A 23,401-nucleotide genomic window follows, 5' to 3' on the forward strand; every position below is an offset into this window, starting at 1 on the left:
TCTTCAAAGATATCAATACAAACCAAAGTGACTTTAGGTGCCTGGCCCAAACCTGAGTCTGGCCCTTTCCACAGTCAGAATGAAAGAGAAGGACAGTTTGCTTTTTACATCTGACATTACTCGCAGTAAGGAATTGAAAAATATGTGTCATGAAAGCCTTTGCTCTATGATCATCTCATTCTTTATATTCAGAGTTAAATCACTCATAAAAGCTCCAATATTTACCAGTCAAAAAGGAACAAAAATCTTAAAGTTCCAACTTCATATGAAATCTCTGAGACTATATTAGTCTCTTAGAAGTTAGTTTTTGATACATTATTTAAAAAAAAAAAAACCTAAAAGTACTGTAATTACTTTCTCTCAGCTTATTGCCTTCAAGCAGTTATTGGTTTATAGGGTTAAAAAAATACACTGCAAACATTGCCTACAAAAGAATTGTGAAGAGAAGCGATTTTTAAAAATTAAATCAGATTTCTAAGTAAGCCACTGAGTTGCTAACATGTATAACTTTTCACAAATTTATTTAGCAACTTATTTTCTATAGATTGTTTTCCTAATTAAAGGAGAAAATAAATAAAAGTCTATTATAACTATAAATAAAAGCACAAGTTTGAAACGGGAAAAATTAATGTTTTCTGTAAGTCAACGGAAAAGTTATACTCCAGCAGTATCTTGCAGAGGCCACAGTGCTGAAATAACTTTGCTACCCTTATTATACAAAGTCATTAAAATCTACACACAGCAAAGTCAATCTGTAACAACACACGAGCCAGTCCGCAATGTCCTTAGGCAGCTAGAGTAGAAAGACCAACTGCAAGTGTATAGTGAGCCTTAATGATATTAAAACTGGATTTGTAAAAGCTCTTCTGTGGGACTGAGAAATATCGCCTCAGCCTTTCCTGAGAATTAGATTAAATAAGCTTGTCAAATGTATACCTCCAACTACGCTCTGTGAAAGTTTTCATGTAAACCAAGTAAACTACACTTTTAACAAAAAGTGACCCATGTGTTAGTAAGAATTTCCTTATTGAAATATATAAAAGAAAATTGTTCTTACATTTTAAAAATGAGGCATGAATGTTATGACAAGTTATGATAAAGCCATGCAAAATGAAAGCTGTATTTCAGATAATTATTTTAAATTGCATTTCTAGGACACTTTGCTAATCCACAGGCTACTGGCAAGGGAATGTACTAGAGCTCAAATACAATCTAATATAATCAAATACTTGGGAAACATTCTATACTCATTGTGCCTGAATCACTTTTGAAAGTAGTATGATTTGGGGGAATTAAATCTTTGTAACCAAACTGACTGTATTTGTTAAGAAAAAGTATATCAGGCCTTGATGAGTAACTCACCTCTATCTGGGAAATGGAAGCTCTTGTTAATTTTATTCACTAATAAAAGCAAGCTCTAATCTTTTACTTAACAGGAATATAATGGAAGTTTGGAGCTATTTTTAAGTTGGCATATAAATGTCACTCATTTTGACTTTTATCAAACAAACCTAAAATGTCTTTCAGTTATAGGAATCAAACTCCAAAAAAATTAATGAACCAAGATCCATACATTACAACAAATATAAACGGTTACCTCCAAATTCTTTTCTAGCAGGTGCAGGACTCCTAGCCCCTTATGGTTCATAAGAGAATGTGCAGCAGAAAGGAAACGACATTAAATAAAGAACTGAAATGTCAAAGATTTACTGTAGTATTCATGATGTCAAATATCATGTAGAAACCACATATTCATGTCTTGATGCTATAAAAAAGCTATTATGTAATGCAAATGCTTCTAAACAGAAACAACATTATACTTATTTTAAAAGAACATTTAAACAAATATATAAACTTTATAGTAAATAAGTATATGTATGTTCTTCAGTTCTAATCATGCATTTTATAGAAATCAGTACAACCCCATTAGCAAAAACAAAACAAACCCTTCTTTCACACTTGTAAAAGGTCAGCTCTGAAAACATGTTACAGGAATCTAGTTGAGAAACAATATTTTTCCCTGTTCTGTCACACCCACCACGTTTTTTAGAGAAAAACTGAGGAAGTAGCACCAGTGATAGAAAAATAGTAAAATCTAGAAGCTAGAAGTTCGAAACATGCAAAACATTTTTAAACAGAGTGGAGGGAGATTTTAAATCGAGCAAAAATGGAAATAAAATGGTTTGTTACCTGCAGGCGGAGGCGGTCTTTGTGGGGGGGCTGGACGCGCAGGAGGAGCAGCCGGGCGGGGAGGGGGGGGCCGCTTGGGCTCCAGGGGCTGAGTGTCAACAGGAGAACCTACCGAAAAAGTACCTGAGGTAAGAGGATCACGTTCCAAGTGGATGTGAGCACAAAGGTACTTTCTATACGCGTATGATAAATTATTTTGCTAATTTTCTAAATTTGTACTACAGTGTAATGTCACACATTTCTGATATCAATAACATAAGCAGTTCTGCTACTACATTACCCTTTGGTACCATGAGAGCAATCAGGCTAGCTCTCTGTGGACTTCTTACCCAGGCCCCAGGTGCTGAAGGGGATTTATCGAGCGGCCCTATTAAGACAGCACAAAGGGGGCTTCCCTGGTGGTGCAGTGGTTAAGAATCAGCATGCCAATGCAGGGGACACGGGCTCGAGTCCTGGTCCAGGAAGATACCATGTGCCGCGGAGCAACTAAGCCCGTACACCACAACTACTGAGCCTGCGCTCCAGAGCCCACGAGCCGCAACTACCGAGCCCACGTGCCACAACTACTGAAACCCGTGTGCCTAGAGCCCGTGCTCCACAACAAGAGAAGCCACCGCAATGAGAAGCCCGCGCACCACAAAGAAGAAGAATAGCCCCTGCTTGCTGCAACTAGAGAAAGCCCGTGCACAACAACGAAGATCCAACGCACCCAAAAAAAAAAAAAAAAAGAGACAGTGGTTATATTATTTTAAAAAAAAAGATGGCATGAAGTACTGTGTGAGTTAAGTCATTTGCAGTGTACTGGCCAATAGAGAGAAGAAAAAGAAAAGGGTGTCTCTTCTCTCTATACCCTGGCTTATCTTGAATTTATTGAATGAAGCCAGTCCTCTAAGAGTAGCATGGACGAGCTAGAGAAGTTTAGGAAATGGAAGGTATTTTCTGAAGACATTGGTTAGCATGGAACAGTGACTAAACCATGTAACGTAACAACCTCCAGAGACAAATCTTCCAACTTTGGAGAAGTCATGACTATCAAGTTGAATTCAAAAAATATATCTTGTCTCTTTCTGCTTCATATTATAATTTAGGTGATGTACAGATAGATAGTTAAGCCCGAATAGTTATGGGTCCTGACTATAACGATAGAAAATCATCAATGATAAGACATGGACAAGCCTGGCCACATAGAAAAAGAACTAAGAAAAATTCTCATCTAGTGGCAGTGATGAGTATCCTTTCCATTTAGGGCTTACCATCTGCGAAGTTTCCTCTTTTGTATACACAGAAAACATGCTACACTTCAGCCTATGGATATGAAAGTTAAAACAAAAATGGTTCTCCAAAGGAGAGGCAAAGGCATCAGAGGTTTAACCGTCTAAAATCAAATGCATTAGCCAGGGAAAGTCATACAAAACTTTAAGTAAAATACACACTTTGTGAAGCTGGGTGCCCGGGTGTTCTTGATGGAGCTCGACTTGGTCTCACGGGAAGGGAAGGCACAGGCCCCTCTGATATGGTAGGTGACTGGCAGGGACTGGTCCGGGGTGAAGAACTTGGGGAAGTGCCAAGGCCAGAACTGGAAGATGGCTGGAGATGCTGAGGAAGGATTTCCTCTACCTCAGCACTGTAGTCATCAACATCACCTGAGAAAGTGCAAGGTCAGCCAAGGTCAGCCAAGTTACCACCATGTTAACTTTCTCAGAGATTTTTTTCACCAATCTAGGCTTTAAGGGGTTATATACATAAAATAAACACGTTTAACATTATGACACTGCAAACATATATAGGTTAAGCATGTGGGCATATATAATAATTTTATACATATAAAAGTAGAATTAGTGCAAACGCTCTTATAGGAAATGTAATTGAGGACAGTCTTCTGTTTCAGAGCAACAGGAGGCCGGTGGTGACTAACAGCTGGAGCTGGGTTGGCTCCAGAGCTTTCAATATTCCACTGAGCAGCTGTCTCGGTGCTGGCTGACTTGGAAGCTTAATGCTCTCCCTCCAAACCTTCCTTCTCGCCAATGGAACTGCCCGCTCCCCAGTGCCCTCAACTCACGTCCTGCCCTCGCAGTAGACAGGCTCTCACGCAGTCACACACCTTCCCCAGAAGTCTCCTCGCTACTCTGTCCCCTGGACTCCCCCAACCTGACATATACACAACAGGGGGGAGTTGGTTCTCCCCTGAGGTCTCCTCACCTCCTCTTTCCTTAGGGTTGGAAAGTGGGGTCAGGGTGCCCCTTGCAACCCAATTCCAATTGCAGAACTCAATCTTCCAAGCCTGAACAAAAAGGCCTATTTCTTTGAGGCTGTGCCATCACGAATTTATGTAGCACCCTCAACCCCCGCTTGCTGCCATAATCTCCAACCTCCATCCTTCTGGTCTCTTGAACCCATTCATTGAGGACTAAGGAGAGAGCAAGCTGGTAAGTTGGGTCCTGCCATCTTTCTGGGCGACATTGAAGTCCATGTGGTCAGCCCATCAACAACCTGATGTCTTTTCCCTGCTGACGCTCTCCTCCACTCCTGACACATATGCCCCTTGGAACTGCAGTGCCTCTGAAACAGTGAACTCAGAACACTGCCCTCTGACCACCACTTCCCAGACTTCCACTCTCGCCCTCAGTTACTCTTTCCTCTTTTGACTTCACCAGGATCCAGGCCTTTGATTTTGTGTCTCTGCACCTGTCTTCGCGTCCTCTGGTTCCTCACCTCGGCCGTTCCCCTCCTGCACTATTCTTCCATCGCGCCTGCATCAACTCCACTGTCCAACCTCTCCATAACTGCGCACCTGGGCTGCTGGGTGCTGCGGCCAGAGACAACCACGTGGCCCCGATGACTGAAGCCATGTTAACTTTGTGGTTTTCAGCCTCATCTGGGCTCCCAGGGCTGCCTGGTAATTCCACAATTTCCTGGCCGGCTCTCCCTCTGACCCCTTCTCAGGAGCTTTATCTTGAACCTTCTCAATTCTCCTGAAACCATGAGTTGCCCCACTCCTTAAACTTCACAGAGAAAAGGGAAGTCTTAAGATGGGACCCACTCTCTTCAACAACCTGGCCCCCAACTGGAGCCTAACCACGTGGTTGGCACTCAGGTATTTGTGGATGGAAACAGTGGGGTTCTGCCCACCCCCGTTTTCCCAGGGACCGTGTTCTGCCACTCATTCTGCCCTGCCCCTCCCCAGTGGCGTCAGCCCTTTCCATCAGCACTAAGCGTTCTCAAGCGTCCCCATTTCAAAATAACACTCCCTGGAGCAGCTGCCTTCCTCTCCCTTACCCCCGCCTTAGCCAAACTTCTGTAAAGAGTTGCCTACAGACACTCTCTGCACGTCTTCGCCTTGCATCCACACCCCGATTTACCACCATCCGCCTTCTTCACTCCACTGAAATCACTCTCCTGAATGTCACCAACAGCCTCCTCCCCGGGACTAAACCCAAAGGGCAGGCTGCGGTGCTCACTTCTCCTTCTTGCCACAGACCACTCTCCCTTGTTATCTTCTCTTTCCTTGATTTTTAAGCTGCTATATTCTCCTGGCTCTTTGACATTTCTGGTTCTTTCTTCTCATTTTCCTTTTATGGGCAGCCTTCTTCTGCCTGTCCTTGAAGTCTGCATTTCTGTTTGATCCCAGGACCAGTCCTCTCTCATCTCTATCTCATCCTCCTGGCCAAGCTAATAAAAACGCATGGCCGGGCTTCCCTGGTGGCGCAGTGGTTGAGAGTCCGCCTGCCGATGCAGGGGACACGGGTTCGTGCCCCGGTCCGGGAGATCCCACGTGCCGCGGAGCGGCTAGGCCCGTGAGCCATGGCTGCTGAGCCTGCGCATCCGGAGCCTGTACTCCGCGACGGGAGAGGCCACAACAGTGAGAGGCCCGCGTACCGCAAAGAAAAAACAAACAAACAAAAAAAACGCATGGCCTTAAACTGTCATCAGAGCTGCCTGGTGGGCCCAGAGCTCTCTGCTGAGTGCCAGGCCCACACACCACAGCCTACATCTGGGCCTGATGGACCCTATAAGACACCTCAGACTCAACATATTCAAAACCAAATCCACCTCCCATCCACACCCACTCCTCCTGCACAAGCATACTTGCATCGTCTACTTAGATCCTTTTTGTCCTGAGGTCTCCGCACATTCCTTCTTCCTGGTTCACACCTTTCTATCCTCTTTGATCTAATTCTCACTCAGTCTTCAGACTCTCAATTTCAGTTTCTCTGGTAGAACTCTCCCGACTTCCCAACTCGAGGTCAGGCAGCTGCCCCATGAACTACTGCAGCATCGTTCACCAGTGCATTGATGTCACGTGATTACAACTGCCTGCTTACTTGTTTGTAACACCAACTGAGCTGTGAGCTTGGGGAGAGCAAGGATGACATCTGTTGAATTTACAGCACCTAGCATGGACCTGGCACATGAAAGGTACTACATAAACGTGTGGACCAAGTAAACAAATGAACAGTGAAATGTGAAAGTGAGATGATCTTCTGAGGTGTTCAACTCTTAAATGCATTATCTAGACATACAGGGTATCACAATATGATGCATTGTCATTTTATAAACTAAGGTATGCATCTTAATGGAAAATATGCTAAAATAATATAGCACGTATATAGCATTAAAAAGCAAATGCATTTCTTAATCACATTTAAGGAAATTACTATATCGAGATCATCTGTCCTGAACTCCAAACTTGAAATGATTACATTTATGTGGCTGGGTTCAGTTTCAAATGCATGTGTTCCTAGCCACTTTGAGAATCTTTTAAAATTACTTTGAAATATATCCTCTTTTGAACAGACTTGTGGTTGCCAAGGGGGAGGGGGGTGGGGGGTGGGGGAGGGATGGATTGGGAATTTGGGACTAGCGGATGCAAACTATTATATGTAGAATGGATAAACAACAAGGTCCTACTGTAAAGCACAGGGACTATATTCAATATCGTGATAAACCATAATGGAAAAGAATATGAAAAAGAATGTATGTATGTATATATGTGTGTGTGTGTGTGTGTGTGTGTGTGTGTGTGTGTGTGTGTGTATAACTGAATCACTGCTGTACAGCAGAAATTAATACAACACTGTAAAGTCAACTATACTTCAATAAATTTTTTAAAAAAGAAAGCAACATATCTTCTTTTGTAGTAATTATTCTTTTGTAGTAATTATTTTGAACCCATTTCGGCACATTGAGCTTCTACTTTTCTACCTTAACTACAATTAGGGGGACAAAACCACACACCAAAAATACTACTTTGTGCTCTTACGACACAAGGACATAAACTAACATTTGGAAAGGTCTTGACCTTTGCATGGCAGAATGGCAAATACATTTAAGTCTGGGTAAAAGGAAAAGACTCACAATACGATGCAAAACAAAATCTCGTTAATATTGCTCTCAGTGTTACAAGAAGGAAGGGAAGGATAAACTTGGAGACTGAGACGTTACTGATGGGAAGGAAACACCTTGAAGGACAGCAGTAAATGTGTTCAACAAGCAGACCTTCCATATCGAAGTCGGCCGCAACCTCCGCGTCTTCACCCAGCAGGGTGGAGCTTGTTGAGGACGGCAAGGGGACGCTGATTTTCTCTAAACTCATTTCTTCTTCCAAAGTTTTGATCCAGTCTGGGCTCTTTAAAGTAATAGTTATAGTCCGACCCAATAACTAGTTGAGTAAAAGAGATATAAAATAAAAATTCATTGCATGAAAATTCACTATCTTGAACTACAGTGCCTGCCTCAGTCATACTACGACAACAGTACAGGCTTCATTCAGCTGGACTCAATTCAACATAACCATTTCACATATACTGTATTCTTAACTAATTTTTTGTTTTGTTTTGGTTGGGTTTTGGTTTTGGGGTTTTTTTTTTTTTTGGCCGCTCCACGCGGCTGGCAGAATCTTAGTTCCCCAACCAGGGATCGAACCCGGACCCCCCCCTGCAGTGGAAGCACATAGTCCTAACCTGGGAATTCCCTTAACTAGTTTCAAATGTCCCCAACCCTCCCTTTAAAAGCCTGTGTTGCTAAATCTCAGGTCTTCTTTCTTAGGATGCACACAGATTTAAGTTTCCTTTGCTGCAGTAAGTATCTTTCCCTGGCCAGATATAAATTCACTGACAACTCTACTACAGAATTTTATACTTCCTATGATTTTGATTCACAGATTAAATAATTGTTCCTACATGAGACAACTAAAGAAAGGACAGTAGAAAATCCTTAAAATAATTTCCCTGTTCATTTGGGCCTTCCTAACTTGGTGTAATGGTCTTGAAAGGTGCTATACTGTCAAAGTAGTTTCAGCATTTCAAACGTCAGAAGAATATTGAGAGAATTTAAGACCATTTTAAATCTTCAACGAAAGTTAATCATTCTGAAAACAGAAAGACTGGTATCTGTGAAACTGGCACCCTGCCTTTCCTATAAATGTGAGAAGCTTTTAGACAAAAGTATAATCTAAAACAACCAACATATTATAATCAAGTTACACTGTCCTGTGGATGTATTAAAAAAAATACTTTCCTTACGTGCTATTGACATTAGAATTCTTTGAAGGCATAGGCTGGAGAGGTTGAAAGCTGCTGGCCTGAACAGCACAGCCGTGTTTAATAGGAATTTAGTGTCCACCCTGAGCTTTGAAGTCAGAGTCCTAAGAACTAATAATTCTTTACTCACTTATTAGACCAAATCAATTAAATTTCAGAACTTGGCAACAGGCTTCATATGCCATTTGTTACTTTTTAAAGTCAACAGCATTCTTTATATATTCACCAAAGAATACTAACAAGTATTCTTAAGCCTCAGTCACTATAATGGCCATTTAAGAGGCACTTCATCAAGAATATCCACTTGGCAGAGATCAGAGCCAAATGAAAAGAAAGAAATTTAGACAACAGAAAAGAAGATGCTTAAGAAGGTCATCCTTCAGGTTTGTCCTGCTTATGCTATATACTTTTTCCAGATTCTCCCCTGGATTGGAAGTGTTCCTATTGATCTTGCGTCTAGAAGATTTCAGGCTGGAACAGTGGTACTAACAAAGATAGACCAGAGGTTTGGAAATGTCTAACTTTCAAAAGGATAAATCAAACATTATTATGCACTTTCTCAAAACATTATTTTTTCAGAATTTTGAAAATCTTTTAAGGGAGCTAAGGGTGGGTCCTTTCTAAGAGCATAACATACATGACTATACTTGAGGGTGAGGAACAGAGCTGAAAAGGGAGGAAAAAAACAAACAAGGAAAATGATCAGGGGAAAGACAAAAGAAATATTCAGAAAGGGAATAAGAGCTGACAAAGAATGCCAAACTGAGAGCCGCTCTTAAATATTTACAGCACCATGGGAGAAGGAAGGGCTTTTTAAGATATCAAAGGTAGAACTAAGTTTAAAGATCAGTAATTTCCATATGGTGAAGACACAACAGAGTCATAAGGCAAACTGGGAAGAATATCTGCAGCGTATTATGAAAAGGGATTAACATCAAGGGAGCTTCAAAAGATGAATAGTACCCCAAGGGAAAAATGAGCTAAGGTCACAAACAGCTCGTCAGAGAAGTACAAAATGACCAATGAATTAAAAGAGCTAGCAATCAAAATCTTAACACAGAAATGACACACTTCTAGTTTTTCAGACAGTCAAAGTTAAAAAACATCCAATACTGATTAGAATGTTGGATGTTAGGTAATCTGAGGCATAATACAACTAGATACATGCCTTCTGAAGAGCAGTTAGCCAACAAGTATCAACATTTAATATGTTAATATCTTTGTCGTAGCAAATTTACATTTAAGAATTTATCCTAAGGAATAATAGCTAAGCATGCAAAGTTAGAGCGTACACAGGGGTTCCCTGGAATGCTGGTTTTAGTAATTAAAAGTTGGAAACAGCCTCTTGCCTTCCAAGATGGCCCCCACTCTGTCTATGGAGTGTGTATCTCCCTGAATAAACCTTCTTTCACTTTACTATGTCTTGCTCTTGAATTCTTGCCTGCACAAAGCCAAGAACCCACACTTGGCGGCCATCCCAGGGACTCAGACATGACTTGGGATGTGCCCATCCTCTCGCACCCCACTCTCTTTCCTGCAACATCTTTTCCGGCACCCAATGCGGGGCCTCAAAGGCCATAATCTCAATCCGCCTGTTGGGCTATGGCTCCCCTCTGAAGGGTGGCTGGGCCTTATCCTGAGCCATGGAGATTCAAGTAGCCCGTTAAGTGGCAGCTGACGTCGCCTGCAGGGTCTGGCAGAGAGCAGTTCTCTGGCCGTGAAGAAGCGCACTGAGGCCAAGGCTTTTCCCCCTCAGTCTTTCTCATTCTCCTATTGCTCTATCTTTTTGGACTTGAAAAGATCCACCCAGACGACCACCAAACATCCAAATTAAGACTGCGCGGCAAGTAATTGACAACTTGGTTGGGTCTAAAGAACTCCTGCCAGGGGGCTTATCGGGTGGCGCAGTGGTTGAGAATCTGCCTGCCAATGCAGGGGACATGGGTTCGAGCCCTGGTCTGGGAGGATCCCACATGCCACGGAGCAACTAGGCCCGTGAGCCACAACTACTGAGCCTGCGCGTCTGTAGCCTGTGCTCCGCAACAGGAGAGGCCGCGATAGTGAGAGGGCCGTGCACCGCGATGAAGAGTGGCCCCCGCTTGCCGCAACTAGAGAAAGCCCTCGCAGAGAAACAAAGACCCAGCACAGCCAAAAATTAAAAAATAAAATAAATTAAAAAAAAAAAGTTGGAAACAACCTAGATGTCTATTAATAGGAGTTTGGTTAAATACATTTATGTATTTATCCACATAATAAAATTAATTTTTAAATTAATGTTTAATTAAAATGCAGTCATTAAAAATGACATATTTGTTCATATAGAAAGATGTCCATGATATGTATATCTCATTTTTGTTAATATATATGAACATGTATATGTAATCCCATTTGTTTTAATATATATATATGCCTATGTGAAGGTTAAGAAAAATTATTTTATAATGGTAGGACCAGAAGTGGTCTTTATTATTTCTTCATACTTTTCTGTGTTTCTCAATTTACTTTTGCATGAGCGTATTACTAATGCATTTGGGAAAAACAAGCAAAACCCTACAAAATCTATTTCAAAAGCAATATACATATGGAAATCTTTTTCTCCAAGGAAGTAGAAGTTATGTAACAGAAGAGGAAGCTCAGGTAAATCTTTACCGAGTTGCCTGCCATTGGAGAAATTAGGCCTGGATTTTAGTCCATCCTATCTAGTGACCATATACTTAGATATATAGGATTTGTCTAAACGCATTCAGAAAAAACTAATAGACAGAGCACTTTACAGGAGTAAAACTATTCCAGGACATTGATGTAAGTTTCCCACAATCAATGACATTTCAAATCGTAGGTTAGGAATATCTGCACTAATTACAAATTTCTAAAATGCCTCAATGGGATGGATTTGTTATCTACGGGAATTATTTTACCTACGCTTGAAAAAGGGACCTGGGTACCACAATCCAAGCCAATAAAACAAGTTCCTTGGAATAATGAGCACATTCCTCCTTTGTTTTCTTGTAAGTGAAGCATTTTCTTCCATTTGCTAGAAATCTTCTCTACTATATAGGTGAGCCAGAATATCTATTCCAATTAAACATTTTAAAGTTTTATATAAGAAAATATAATAAAATAAAATTTGGTAGTAAACATGTTTTCTTCTTAGTCTACATCAATGATTAACATCTCTAGGGTGGGACCAAAATAATCCTAAATTAGTCTGAAATCTAGTCTAAGTAATAAATATTAAAGCACAACACTAGGTCTTTTATCCTCCTGAACTGGAAATACATTTAGATAATTTGCTGCATGTCTCTAAAAATACAATCTTCAGACACTTAATTACAGAATGGTTTAGACTCAACAAATGCTACCTTACCTCTTTACCATTCAGGCTCAGAACACTCAAGGCAGAGCTTCCCTCCAAAAATGTAACCCACATTTTATCTTCTACAAATCTTTAAGGAAGGGAAAAACAAACAATAAAAAACCCATAATTAATACCTAAGGTATAACTAGCCCAATGACTAGTCCAATGATTATCGATTAACAAGGGCTTATAGAGGCCAGGAAGGAAGAGCGAGAGCAACAGGGCCAGCGGTGACCTGGAGAGGGCACTCTTTCCCTAAAAGCATTCAAATTCAAATTTCTTTCAAATACTTTGTTAATAAAACAGCCTGCCAGAAGAAATGGACCGGTGGACCTCCAATTGTGATCCCTGCTAATCCAATCCTTCATTTCATGGACAAGGAGAAAAAGGGCCAGAGGTGAAGTGGCTTGTTCAAAGTGACCCTACGAGAATAAAATACAGGGCTAGGACCCAATTCTCCTGACCCTGTAGTCCAGTATTATGTATTTTCACTGTCTCAGTGACTTTCCTGAAGCAAATTTCCTTTGACCAAGAAAGAAGACAGGGAGTTGTCACAAAAAAAAAAAAAAAAAAAATTGATATCAGTCAATCAATCAATCAGACTGGCCCCAAGGAGCCTTAGATTATGGTCTTTGTTTTTATTCAATGACAGGCATTTAAATGACTTCAAAGGCCTGTGCTATCATTCTAAGTTTATAGTTTTGAAATAAGAAATAAGAAACCCCCAAAAGGAAAAATAAAAAGGATACTGGAACAAGCTCTGAAGGAGATGGTCACTGATACATAATAATGTTATCATGAAAAAAGAAAACAAATTACAACATTATCAGTCTTATTTACAGAAACAATTTTACCAGTTGAACTACTCCCAACTGTATAAATCAAGTTCAGAAATCCTTGCAGATTTTTCAGATGAGAGACAGTAAAACATGTACATGCGTACATACCCACACACACACAAAACATAGGTAAGAGACTCAATTTCTCTGGCATAAAGTTACTAAATTGCAGGATGCTGCCATTTGAAAGACACAGGGACATCATTCCTACCTAAAGACTATGAAGGGGATCTTTTTCAAATCGTTGGCAATGGGCCAGATCCACCCTCCAAAGGTTATAATCACTATCAACAGGCTGCATTTACGCTGCACCAGTCTCCCCCACGCCAAACCCTATTTGTTCTCTGATACTGGTACCAAAGCGTCTGTGGCCATGTGGCAGGGCTAATCTCTTGGTCCTATTCTTACGTGGCAATGTGCCCCCTATACATTTTGAACTTTAACAAGAGATTCTGGTTCTGATATCCATGGATTTATGTAGGACCTTTTAGAAGCTGTATTTTCTTCCTTTTCTTCACTCACGAGGATAAAAGCTTCTAGACTTTTCCCCCAATTAACATAAGTATCTAAATTTGCCCCATCTACATTTCCAGGGGATCTCTTACTTACATATGAAGACTTCACTCATTCCCTAATGGTTGCCTTATTCCAGAGCAAAAAGTGATGATCAGTTTAGCCTACCAGTGACAGTAGTCCTGTCCTTGTTTACTTTCATTGTCTGCTTTTTCTATTCTAACTTGGTTGTCTAAGGTGTAACAACCAGAATATTCCAGGTGAGGAGGCACAGCATATAATATTAGGATAATGCCTTGTTTTGTTACCAATTCTTTTTCCAATGATAACAAGCATTTTGGGGAAAGTTTTCAGCTCCAATTTAACACCAAGTTCTTTAGAGACCAGGATAAAGGCAGACAGGTCCTTTTCCTGCATCAGTCTTTCATCCCTTATGCACACTCTGGGTTCTCTCTGGCCCAGTGCAATATTTTAACTTGCTCAAAAGGGCATTTATCTGCTACTGTGCTGCCCACTCACACAGTCCATGTGATGCTCCCGGTGGTTTGGCATTTCTGTACTTGGCAAAGCTTACTGTCATCTGGAGATTTCACCATGTACTTGCTAGAGTCTTAAGCTCTCTAGACATTTTTTGTTTCATTTTAAACCTTTGGGGTAGATCTTTGTCAAATGATTTCAGGTTAAGTCTAAATACAATTTCCTCTCTACTTTCCCATTTACTCTCAGAAAGGAGAGTAAGGTTTCCCAGGCATGCTCCTCACTCCAGAAGAAACTATCCCATCTTCCTTCTGTGGAGTATTCTGTGCAGCGTCTAGGAAAGCCATTACACACATGCTGATATTCCCTAGATTCCAAACAGGAATTGGGTCTTCCATTTGTCCTCTGCTCTGCCACAGCACCTAATATAGAGATCTGCCCACTAACTAGCTATAAAACATCCCTAAATAAACAGAGGAACAGCACAGAAAGGAATTGGATAGTACCTCTTCCCTACGGAATTCAATACATGTTATTCAGTCTCTCAAGATTGCTGGGCATTTGGAATAGGCCGTTTTTTTAAACCACACAAGAGGCATCTGGTTCTGCAAAAGGCAGATGGTTAAGTCAGTGATGGAAACCAAGACGGGAAAGAATGACTCCTGACTATTCACCTGGCAGGGCTGCTCCTCCATCAGATGGAAATTAAACGACTTAAAATTACAGAAAACATCAAATTTCTTAAACCGAGGGCAGAAAAGTCACTCCGCTTTACTCCTGTCACTCCTTAAAAAAATGAAATAGCAATCACATGTTCATTCTTCTGTAGGGCTTACATGTTATAATGTATAGGAATCCTGGGAGAACACATCTAAATGTGCACCTATTCTTGTCATCAATTGTTCATATGAAGTTTTACTACTCAACTTTAAACTTTCTAAGTAGCAAGTCCAGTTTCAAAACCTGTGAGCTCTTTGAATAATATTTCTATAGTATGATTCGCCTTCAGTTTGGAAATACAAATACTCATATGCTATTCAAATACTAAATAAAGTGATTTCTAACACAGAAAATATTATTTACAAATCATGAGCTGCTTTTGGACAATGAATATTTTACTTACCTTATGAGTATAACTTCACCAAAATTTGTAAACTGTTGCAGAAGTTCATCAATCAAAGCATCATCGAAAAAATTCTTTTCTGGTAGAGAACTTTTGATTGAGACCAACACCGTACCATCTGGTGGACCCTGAACTGCAATTACTTCTTTATAAATGTTTTGCCTCTCTTCAGCTTCCACTTCAAATATATCGATGTCAATCAGGGCAACGACAGGCCTTAGGCATAAAGGAAGGAAGATGTGTTAGGAACATTTAAGGAAGGATGTATTTCAAATAAATTTCAAGCACAATTAGGAATACAGAGACTGTTTAAACCTATGGTCAGAAGTCTTCAGCTCGGCCCTTCCGTAGTGCAGCAAAGTGCCAGGAGTCCACGTGTAGAGGATTTTGCTTCCATCTTGAAAACTAGCATTTAGGAGATCTAAATCTTCAGCTGCAGTCAGAATAAAACAAAACATAGGAGAAGCCACCTGAGCATGACCAATCGTGTGGAGCTCGTTCATTTCACTGGCTTCAGTTGTCTGAGGCTGGGAAGCCAGACACACTTGCTAACAGGCAAGAAGTCTAGACACCGTTAAGTTAAAAAGGTTTCTTGGTGAGGTTATCATGTTATGCTTTACTTAGTTAAAATTAAGATGAGCCTTTACTCTGAGGCTACTTAAAGGCCTGTGACCAGAGAGTGTTTCAAAAATAACCGAACAGACAGGTAGCAGTTCAAAATATCTGCAAACCACTTGAGTTATTCAAATTAGAAATCTTAATTAGCATTCAGTTGACAATTCCGTAAAAATGTTTCCCTGCTTCTCTTTGTATGACACTACATCACTGAAAGAAAACAAATTGAAAAATTAAAGTATTACAAGCAGGTCTGAGAATTTTTTTTTAAGTTTTATATTTAAATTGAATTTATTTTATTCTAGATAACCTGTGTTGAAAAAAAAATAGTAGTCCTCCTCGCCTTATTTGATATTTGTATCACTCCCTTCTTCCTTGTAAAATTTGCACTAGTTCACTTAAATGAAGAAGTCCATTTCCCAACTTTCCCAACCTGATCTATCAAAAGGCCATTTCCTTCTTCTCCAGAGGACACGGTCTGTCCATGCAGGGGTGCGGCACTTTTCACTGGTGTCGTAGTCATCAGAAAACAAATCATATTTATATGTTGGAGCAAAGGTTACTTTTCCTTCTAAAAATCCTCTAAAAATCTAAAATAAACATACATAAAGTAAGTTATTCGAAAAGGCAAAAACGTTCTGTTTTCATTCAGGCAGCCATGCATTAAATGTCTATTATGCACTGGAGACTCATGAAATGTATGTGCCTCTGATGAACACTTCTAACTGAATGGAACAGAGCTTAAGAAAAAATAACCCAAGACGTGGGCTTTATCATGCCACTTGTCTGACATTTGATTAAGCAAAGTACAAAATCGTGAACAATGGAATTCCACCAGACTTTTGAGCTACATGACACATTTAAAACTGTATGGGATTTTGGAAATCAAATAGTTTGATGTCTTATTCTCAAATGAGGAATTGGGGCCTAAGAAGGTTACAGGGTATCCATCAGAATTTATTGGGGCCTGAGAAGGTTACATGGTATCCATCAGAATTTAATTCTGATGACCAGAAAGATACCATATCAAGTGGCTTCAATCACCTCTTCTTAAAAAACTTTTTTTTTAAATAAATTCTTCCAACTTTTGTGGTCACAAGTTTTTAGAACTAAGTCTCAAAAAGGCAGATGATATGAGAAACAACAACATCAAAATAAAGCAAATTACCACAGGATCTTAAAGCCAAAAAGCTCTAGCCCTGACAAGTAAGATTCTAAATTCGCTATTACTGAAAGAAAAAATGTATATTCTTCTACTTGAAAGTGAACCTTAGGGAGACACAATATATTTTTCCTCCTGGAAATTATTATGAGTTTTCCTTTCCTTTTCTTTTTTTAAAAGAGAAGGCAGGGCTTCCCTGGTGGCACAGTGGTTGACAGTCTGCCTGCCGATGCAGGGGACACGGGTTTGTGCCCCGGTCCGGGAAGATCCCACATGCCGCGGAGCAGCTGGGCCCGTGAGCCATGGCCGCTGAGCCTGCGCGTCCGGAGCCTGTGCTCCGCAACGGGAGAGGCCACAACAGTGAGAGGCCCGCGTACCGCCAAAAAAAAAAAAAAAAAAAGAGAAGGCAATTTTCTACCTGTTAAACTATAGATATATATCTACTAAGTATAAAGAGACTCCAAGAGGTTAAAAAAAAAAAAGCAACACTTTAAGAAAAGTATGTTTTCATAATCAAAGGTCCCTTCTTCCCAATGCAAGTATCTTAAGTATGTATCTACCTGTCCAGCATTTTTCTGGTTGATAAGCTGATCTCCTGCTATAAGAGAATCCCAATTTTGCTGTCTTATGAGCTCTTTCACTTCTTCATTAGGAAGATCGATTCGGTAGTTGAAATCACCACACCAAAATACGTAGTCATGGGAGAACAGCATCCTCCCCTGGAAGCCAAGAGAGAATTTTAAACAATTAAAAAAATGTTTTACAACTTCTTCTTTGCCTCACCCCTGCCATGCCCCACCTATTTAACCCCACAGTAATTACACATGAAGTACCTAATATTTAGGTGAACAATGCTGACATTTCTAGGAACTACCTTAAATTTTCAAAAACTGATATAGAATTTGGGGTAAATTGAAACACATTTCAAAGCTTCCTCTTCAAAAACAAGCCACAAGAGTTTACCATTGGAAAACTCAACTTCCGCGCTATTTCCACAAAATCTTCATTTCGTTCTTTGACCTGCGATTGTCCTGCAGCAAAGTGGCTGCAGACGAAGCAGAGGCTTGTGGTGTGGAACAGCATTCGTATTGCGACTGCTCCCTTATTTCCAGTTGCGCCTCCCATTCCAGTCTTCACAGTATCAACTGCAACATCCCTTTAAAAGGAAGAATTCTAAGTCAAAGATCAGAAATTCCAATAGTTCCATGTGCATAAGAAAATAGGAATGTCTGTTACATGATTATAACATCACACATTGTGGGGCACTTTGAGGGCAAGCCTGTGAAAGAGTACAGTGAAACTATTAGTGATTCTTTACTCAAGAACACATTTAAATAGAGTTACCATATGATCCAGGGATCCCACTCCTGGGCATACATTGGGAGAAAACTATAATTCTAAAAGACACATGCACCCCAATGTTCACTGCAGCACTATTTACAATAGCCAAGATATGGAAGCAACCTAAATGTCCATCCACAGATGAATGGATAAAGAAGATGTGGTACAGGGACTTCCCTGGTGGCGCAGTGGTTAAGAATCCGCCTGCCAAAGCAGGGGACACGGGTTCAAGACCTGGTCTGGGAAGATCCCACACGCCGCAGAGCAACTAAGCCTGTACACCACAACTACTGAGCCCGCGTGCCACAACTACTGAGGCCCACGCGCCTAGAGCCTGTGCTCTGCAACAAGAGAAGCCACCACAATGAGAAGCCCGTGCACCGCAACAAAGACCCAACGCAGCCATAAATAAATAAATAAATAAATAATTTTTAAATAAATAAATTTAAATCTTCAGAAAAGTTTAAAAAAAAGAGTAAGTACTACTTTATAAACAAAAAAAGAAAAGAAAAGAAAAGAAGATGTGGTATATATATACAATGGAATACTACTCAGCCACAAAAAATAATGAAATAATGCCATTTGTGGCAACATGAATAGACCTAGAGATTGTCATGCTAAGTGAAAGGAGTCAGAGAAAGACAAATACCATATCGCTTATAAGCAAATGAACTTATTTACAAAACAGAAGTAGACCCACAGACACAGAACACAAATTTATGGTTACCAAAGGAGAAGGGGGCTGGTGGGAGGGATAAATTAAGAGTTTGGGATTAACATATACACACTACTATATATAAAATAGATAACTAATAAGGGCCTAGTGTATGGCACAGGGAACTCTACTCAATACTCTGTAATGGCCTATGTAAGAAAAGAAGCTAAAAAAGAGTGGATATATGTATATGTATAACTGATGCACTTTTCTGTACACCTGAAACTAACACAACATTGCAAATTATACCCCAATAAAAATTTTTTTAAATAATAAAATAAAACATAACCAACAAGGACCTACTGTATAGCACAGGAAACTATACTCAATATTTTGTAACAACCTATTAGGGAAAAGAATCTGTAAAAGAATAGATATACATACAAATGTATAACTGAATCACTTCGCTGTATACCTGAAACTAACACAACATTGTAAGTCAACTATATTTCAATTAAAAAAAAAGCTCATTTAAAAACAAGAACCATGAACAAGTGTTTCTCTGAAGCCACAAACATGACAGGCCTTTTTATTATCTGATGTTAGGAAGCAGCCTTAGGAGAGCGATCTGTTTACTGACCTGATGAACGGAGCATGTTGTGGTCTGATAAAAACAAACAGACAGACGCCCACCAACTGCTCGGAGGCTAGCAGCACATACTTGTTGTCTCTGGAGATGGTCTTCTGAAGTTCCACAGCCCAGAGCTTCTGATTTGTTGTGCTAACAGAAAATATTAAAAAGGGAATCTTCAAAAAGATGGTGACAGTAATATAGCCTGTTTTATAAGACAGTTGTCAATTATACCTTTATATGCCCACATTTAATAAAACTACTGACGTCACGAAATCCACACCAACAGTGAAGTCTTTACGCGGGCTGGGCTTTTTTGTTTGTTTCCTTTAAAAAGGAAAACCCAAAATTTAGCCAAAAGAACACCCACACTTCAAAGTCTATCCTATTACCCCCTTACAAAGAAAATATGAGCTTACTGATTAAATGAGTGCTCACCATGTGAGTAATCTCAAGCTTGTATACTGTATTTTTTCTTTAGTATTCATTGGGATAACAGAGAAGAACATGCTTCCAGATACATTCCCCTGCCTTTTCTTATTTTTATGGGTTATAGTATCTTAAAAAAAACTTATAATGGAAAAATTTAAACATCCACAAAAAAGAGATACTCATAAAATAAACCACCGTATACCCATTATCCAGCTTCAACGTTTATCAACATTTTGCCAATCATTCTTCTTCCATACCCCCTCCCCTTTTTTTAAACCTGAAATATTTTAACACAAATCTGAGACATAGGCCATTTCACCCAGAAACACGTTGGTATGCACCTGTAAATGCAACAGGACATTTTCATTTTTGCGTAGTCACAATGCCATTATCACACTCAAATATTAACAATTCTTTAGTATCATCTAATACTCAGTTCATATTTAAATTTCCCTGATTATCTAAAAAAAACTCTTCTTATAGTTGGTTTCTTTAAAACAGGGTCCAAATAAGGTCCACACATTGCATTTGCTTGTCTCTTAATCTCTCTTAATCTTTAGCAGTCTCTCAGCTCCCCCAACCCTCTTTTTAACGCTATTTATTTTTTAAGAAGCTGGGCTATTTGTCTGTAAAATGTTTAACAGTCTGGGTTTGTCTGATGTGTCTTCATGGTACCTTGTCCCTCTGTCAGGTTTGTTTTAAACTGGTTACTCTAGAAGCTTGATTAAGAAACATTCAATTTTATTGATTTGTTTTGGCAAAAATAACCTCACAGGTGGTATAGTCACCCTTGCATCATAGCAGGAACTAATCTCTGTGATATTACACCCGATAGGCTGTTAGGACCGTGACAATTGACTCATTGTAATAAAAAGTTCCTCCACTGATCCTTCTTCTAAGGTTTTAACATCGACTGATGATCATTGCCTAGATCCATTATTTCATTAGGGGTTACAACATGTTGACTTCATAATTTCAGCATTCCATGGGCATTTGTAATAAGTTGGAATTCTTCTATAAACAACTTCTCTCTTATCAACTACTCAGTTATTCTGAAACACAGTTCGTATAAAGAAGGTAGCAAAAATGCTTGAGTCTTTCTCTTTATACATTTTCAGAGTATTAAGTTTGTGCCCAAGAACCTCCAATGGCGAGCAAAAACAATCTTCTCGTAGTTCCAGGTCATACAAACGATAAACGGTAAGCCAGAATACGACCTCACATCCACCCATCTAATCTAGCTAACACTATGCCACACTGCCTCCAAAATACAAATTCAGAGCACGGATTCCCTACCAACCCCACCACCAAGACTTGGATTCTGAAAACAGAACGACAGCTTTCATCCCTTTCTTCAGCTCTCTCAATGAACCCTGATCACTCTATTGCAAACCACACACGCCTCCCCACCTCCGCATGCCCAATCCCCTGACCTCTATCTATCTACTTTCGGTTGCACCTACCGTCTTCTAACATGCTATATAACTTACTTATTCGAGTTGTTTATTGTCTGTCTCCTCCACTAGAAAAGAAGGTGCACACAGGTAGGGATATTTGTCTGTTTTATTCATTGATGTATCTTCAGCACTTAGGGTAGGTGCTCTGTAGATATTGGTTAAATATATGAATGAATAATCACCATTTTCATTAAAGAATAATTTGATTAATCTCTACTTAGACCAACAACTGAACAATGTGTTTGGTACTGGGAGCCCTCAGAATATGTTCTAAGACCTGAATCTGTATTTTCAGGAAAGAGTCAAACAGCAAAATGAATGAAGTCGGAATTCTTTTCTACTTCCCTGTATAAATTGTTATTCACTTTAGCTAAGAAGAAAGTTGTCATTTTCAAGACTGATGACTATAATAACATACTATTTCAGCCCATAATTTTATTCTGAAAATCTTTTTTAAAAAGTCACAAAAGAGGACTTCCCTGGTGGCACAGTGGTTAAGAATCCGCCTGCCAGTGCAGGGGACACGGGTTTAAGCCCTGGTCTGGGAAGATCCCACATGCCGTGGAGCAACTACGCCCATGCACCACAACTACTGAGCCTGCGCTCTAGAGCCCGCGAGCCACAATTACTGAAGCCTGCACACCTAGAGCCCGTGCTCCGCAACAAGAGAAGCCACCGCGATGAGAAGCCCGTGCACCGCAACGAAGAGTAGCCCCCGCTCGCCGCAACTAGAGAAAAGCCTGCACTCAGCAACAAAGACCCAACGCAGCCAAAAGTAAAATAAATAAATAAAATTTAAAAAAGAAAAAGATTCTTTAAAAAAAAAGTCACAAAAGATGGGCAACTACTCAACTTTTAAAGCAAGCATCATTTCTTAAAATAAAACACTTAAGCTTTCAATTTCACTAAAATAATCCGTATTTGTAATAACACTTCAGAACATCAGTTCTCTGCTGTGGTCAGAGAACATCCCTGAGGATCCCTAAAACCCATGAGGTCAAAACTGTCTCCCTAATATCGCTAAGAGATTGCCTTTTTCACTGTATTGACATTTGCACGATGGTGCAAAAACAATAAGTGCCGATGTCTTAGCAGGAATCCAGGCACCAAACCGTACTAGTATTCCTTATCATCTTTACCCCCATGCGCTCACAGTTTTAAAAAATGCCATTTCACCTAAGAAAATCCTGATGAAGCAGTAAACATTATTAACTCTGTCAAAGCTCAATCCTTGAGTCCCATCTTTATAGTATTCTGTGTGATGAATGGACAATACACATCGAGCACTTCGCTGCATACTGAATGCATACACCCTGGCTGTTTCAGAGAAAAGCACCTGATACTTTGAGTTCAGAGCTGAAATGCCCCTTTTTTCATAGAATGTAAGAAAGAACGAGTGACAGACTACGGTTATTCAGATTTAGATTATTTGGCAAACAGTTTTTCAGCCAAGTCTGTGTTTTCAAGGGAAAAAAAAATAGCATCTATTTCCAAAGATAAAATTTATGTTTTCAAGCAAAAATGAGAATCTTGATAAACCTGTATCTGCTCCTCTGATCTTGACAGCTTCCACACACTTGACGAATTTGCTGATGAGATGAGTGATGAAATGAACCAATATAATGTTTAATATTGTACAATGAAGTGTGTCAAAATTTGGAAGATCTACATAACTCAATGAACTAATATGCTCCAAATCACCAACACATGATGTTTCAAAATCATGCAAGGGTAAAAGATAGACCAATGTTTTAATATAACTGAGCACAAAAAGGTCATCGCTATGGTTTCAGATTCCACACTGCAACTAACCTTTGGGAAACTATTTGTTAAGTGGTATCAGAGAAGAAATGGTCTGAAAAGGCTATTAAGATAGTTCGGTTTCCAGCTACATATTTATGTGATTTTCTTCATATAATTCAACCAAAACAACATATTGCAACAGACTAATGCAGAAGTAGATGTGAGAATACAGCCGTCTTAAGCCAGATTCTAACGACATTTGCAAAACTATCAATCAATGCCATCCTTCTCAGTAAATTTTTGTTTTGGAAAACAGCTACTTTTCA

The 23,401-nt window shown here is 39.7% G+C and overlaps 1 protein-coding gene across 6 annotated transcripts in view; it reads right to left on the minus strand.

Annotated features, from left to right (window-relative positions):
* SYNJ1 (synaptojanin 1) overlaps window positions 1–23,401 on the minus strand; it is an 88,203-nt gene that overhangs the window by 11,025 nt on the left and 53,777 nt on the right. For 5 of the 6 annotated variants that reach the window (XM_032629655.1, XM_032629653.1, XM_032629654.1 and 2 more), the window contains 10 exons: window positions 19,453–19,593; window positions 17,780–17,972; window positions 17,377–17,535; window positions 16,088–16,244; window positions 15,355–15,472; window positions 15,040–15,255; window positions 12,097–12,175; window positions 7,687–7,849; window positions 3,624–3,833; window positions 2,191–2,298 (listed from right to left, as the gene is read on the minus strand). In XM_032629655.1, the coding sequence (XP_032485546.1) occupies window positions 2,191–2,298; window positions 3,624–3,833; window positions 7,687–7,849; window positions 12,097–12,175; window positions 15,040–15,255; window positions 15,355–15,472; window positions 16,088–16,244; window positions 17,377–17,535; window positions 17,780–17,972; window positions 19,453–19,593 (1,544 nt within the window). Of the gene's footprint in view, window positions 1–1,597; window positions 1,637–2,190; window positions 2,299–3,623; window positions 3,834–7,686; window positions 7,850–12,096; window positions 12,176–15,039; window positions 15,256–15,354; window positions 15,473–16,087; window positions 16,245–17,376; window positions 17,536–17,779; window positions 17,973–19,452; window positions 19,594–23,401 lie in introns of all 6 variants that reach the window. The other variant, XM_032629659.1, reaches the window with a different exon arrangement.

The sequence above is a fragment of the Phocoena sinus genome, chromosome 4, assembly GCF_008692025.1.
Source record: "Phocoena sinus isolate mPhoSin1 chromosome 4, mPhoSin1.pri, whole genome shotgun sequence".
Lineage (NCBI taxonomy): Eukaryota > Metazoa > Chordata > Mammalia > Artiodactyla > Phocoenidae > Phocoena > Phocoena sinus.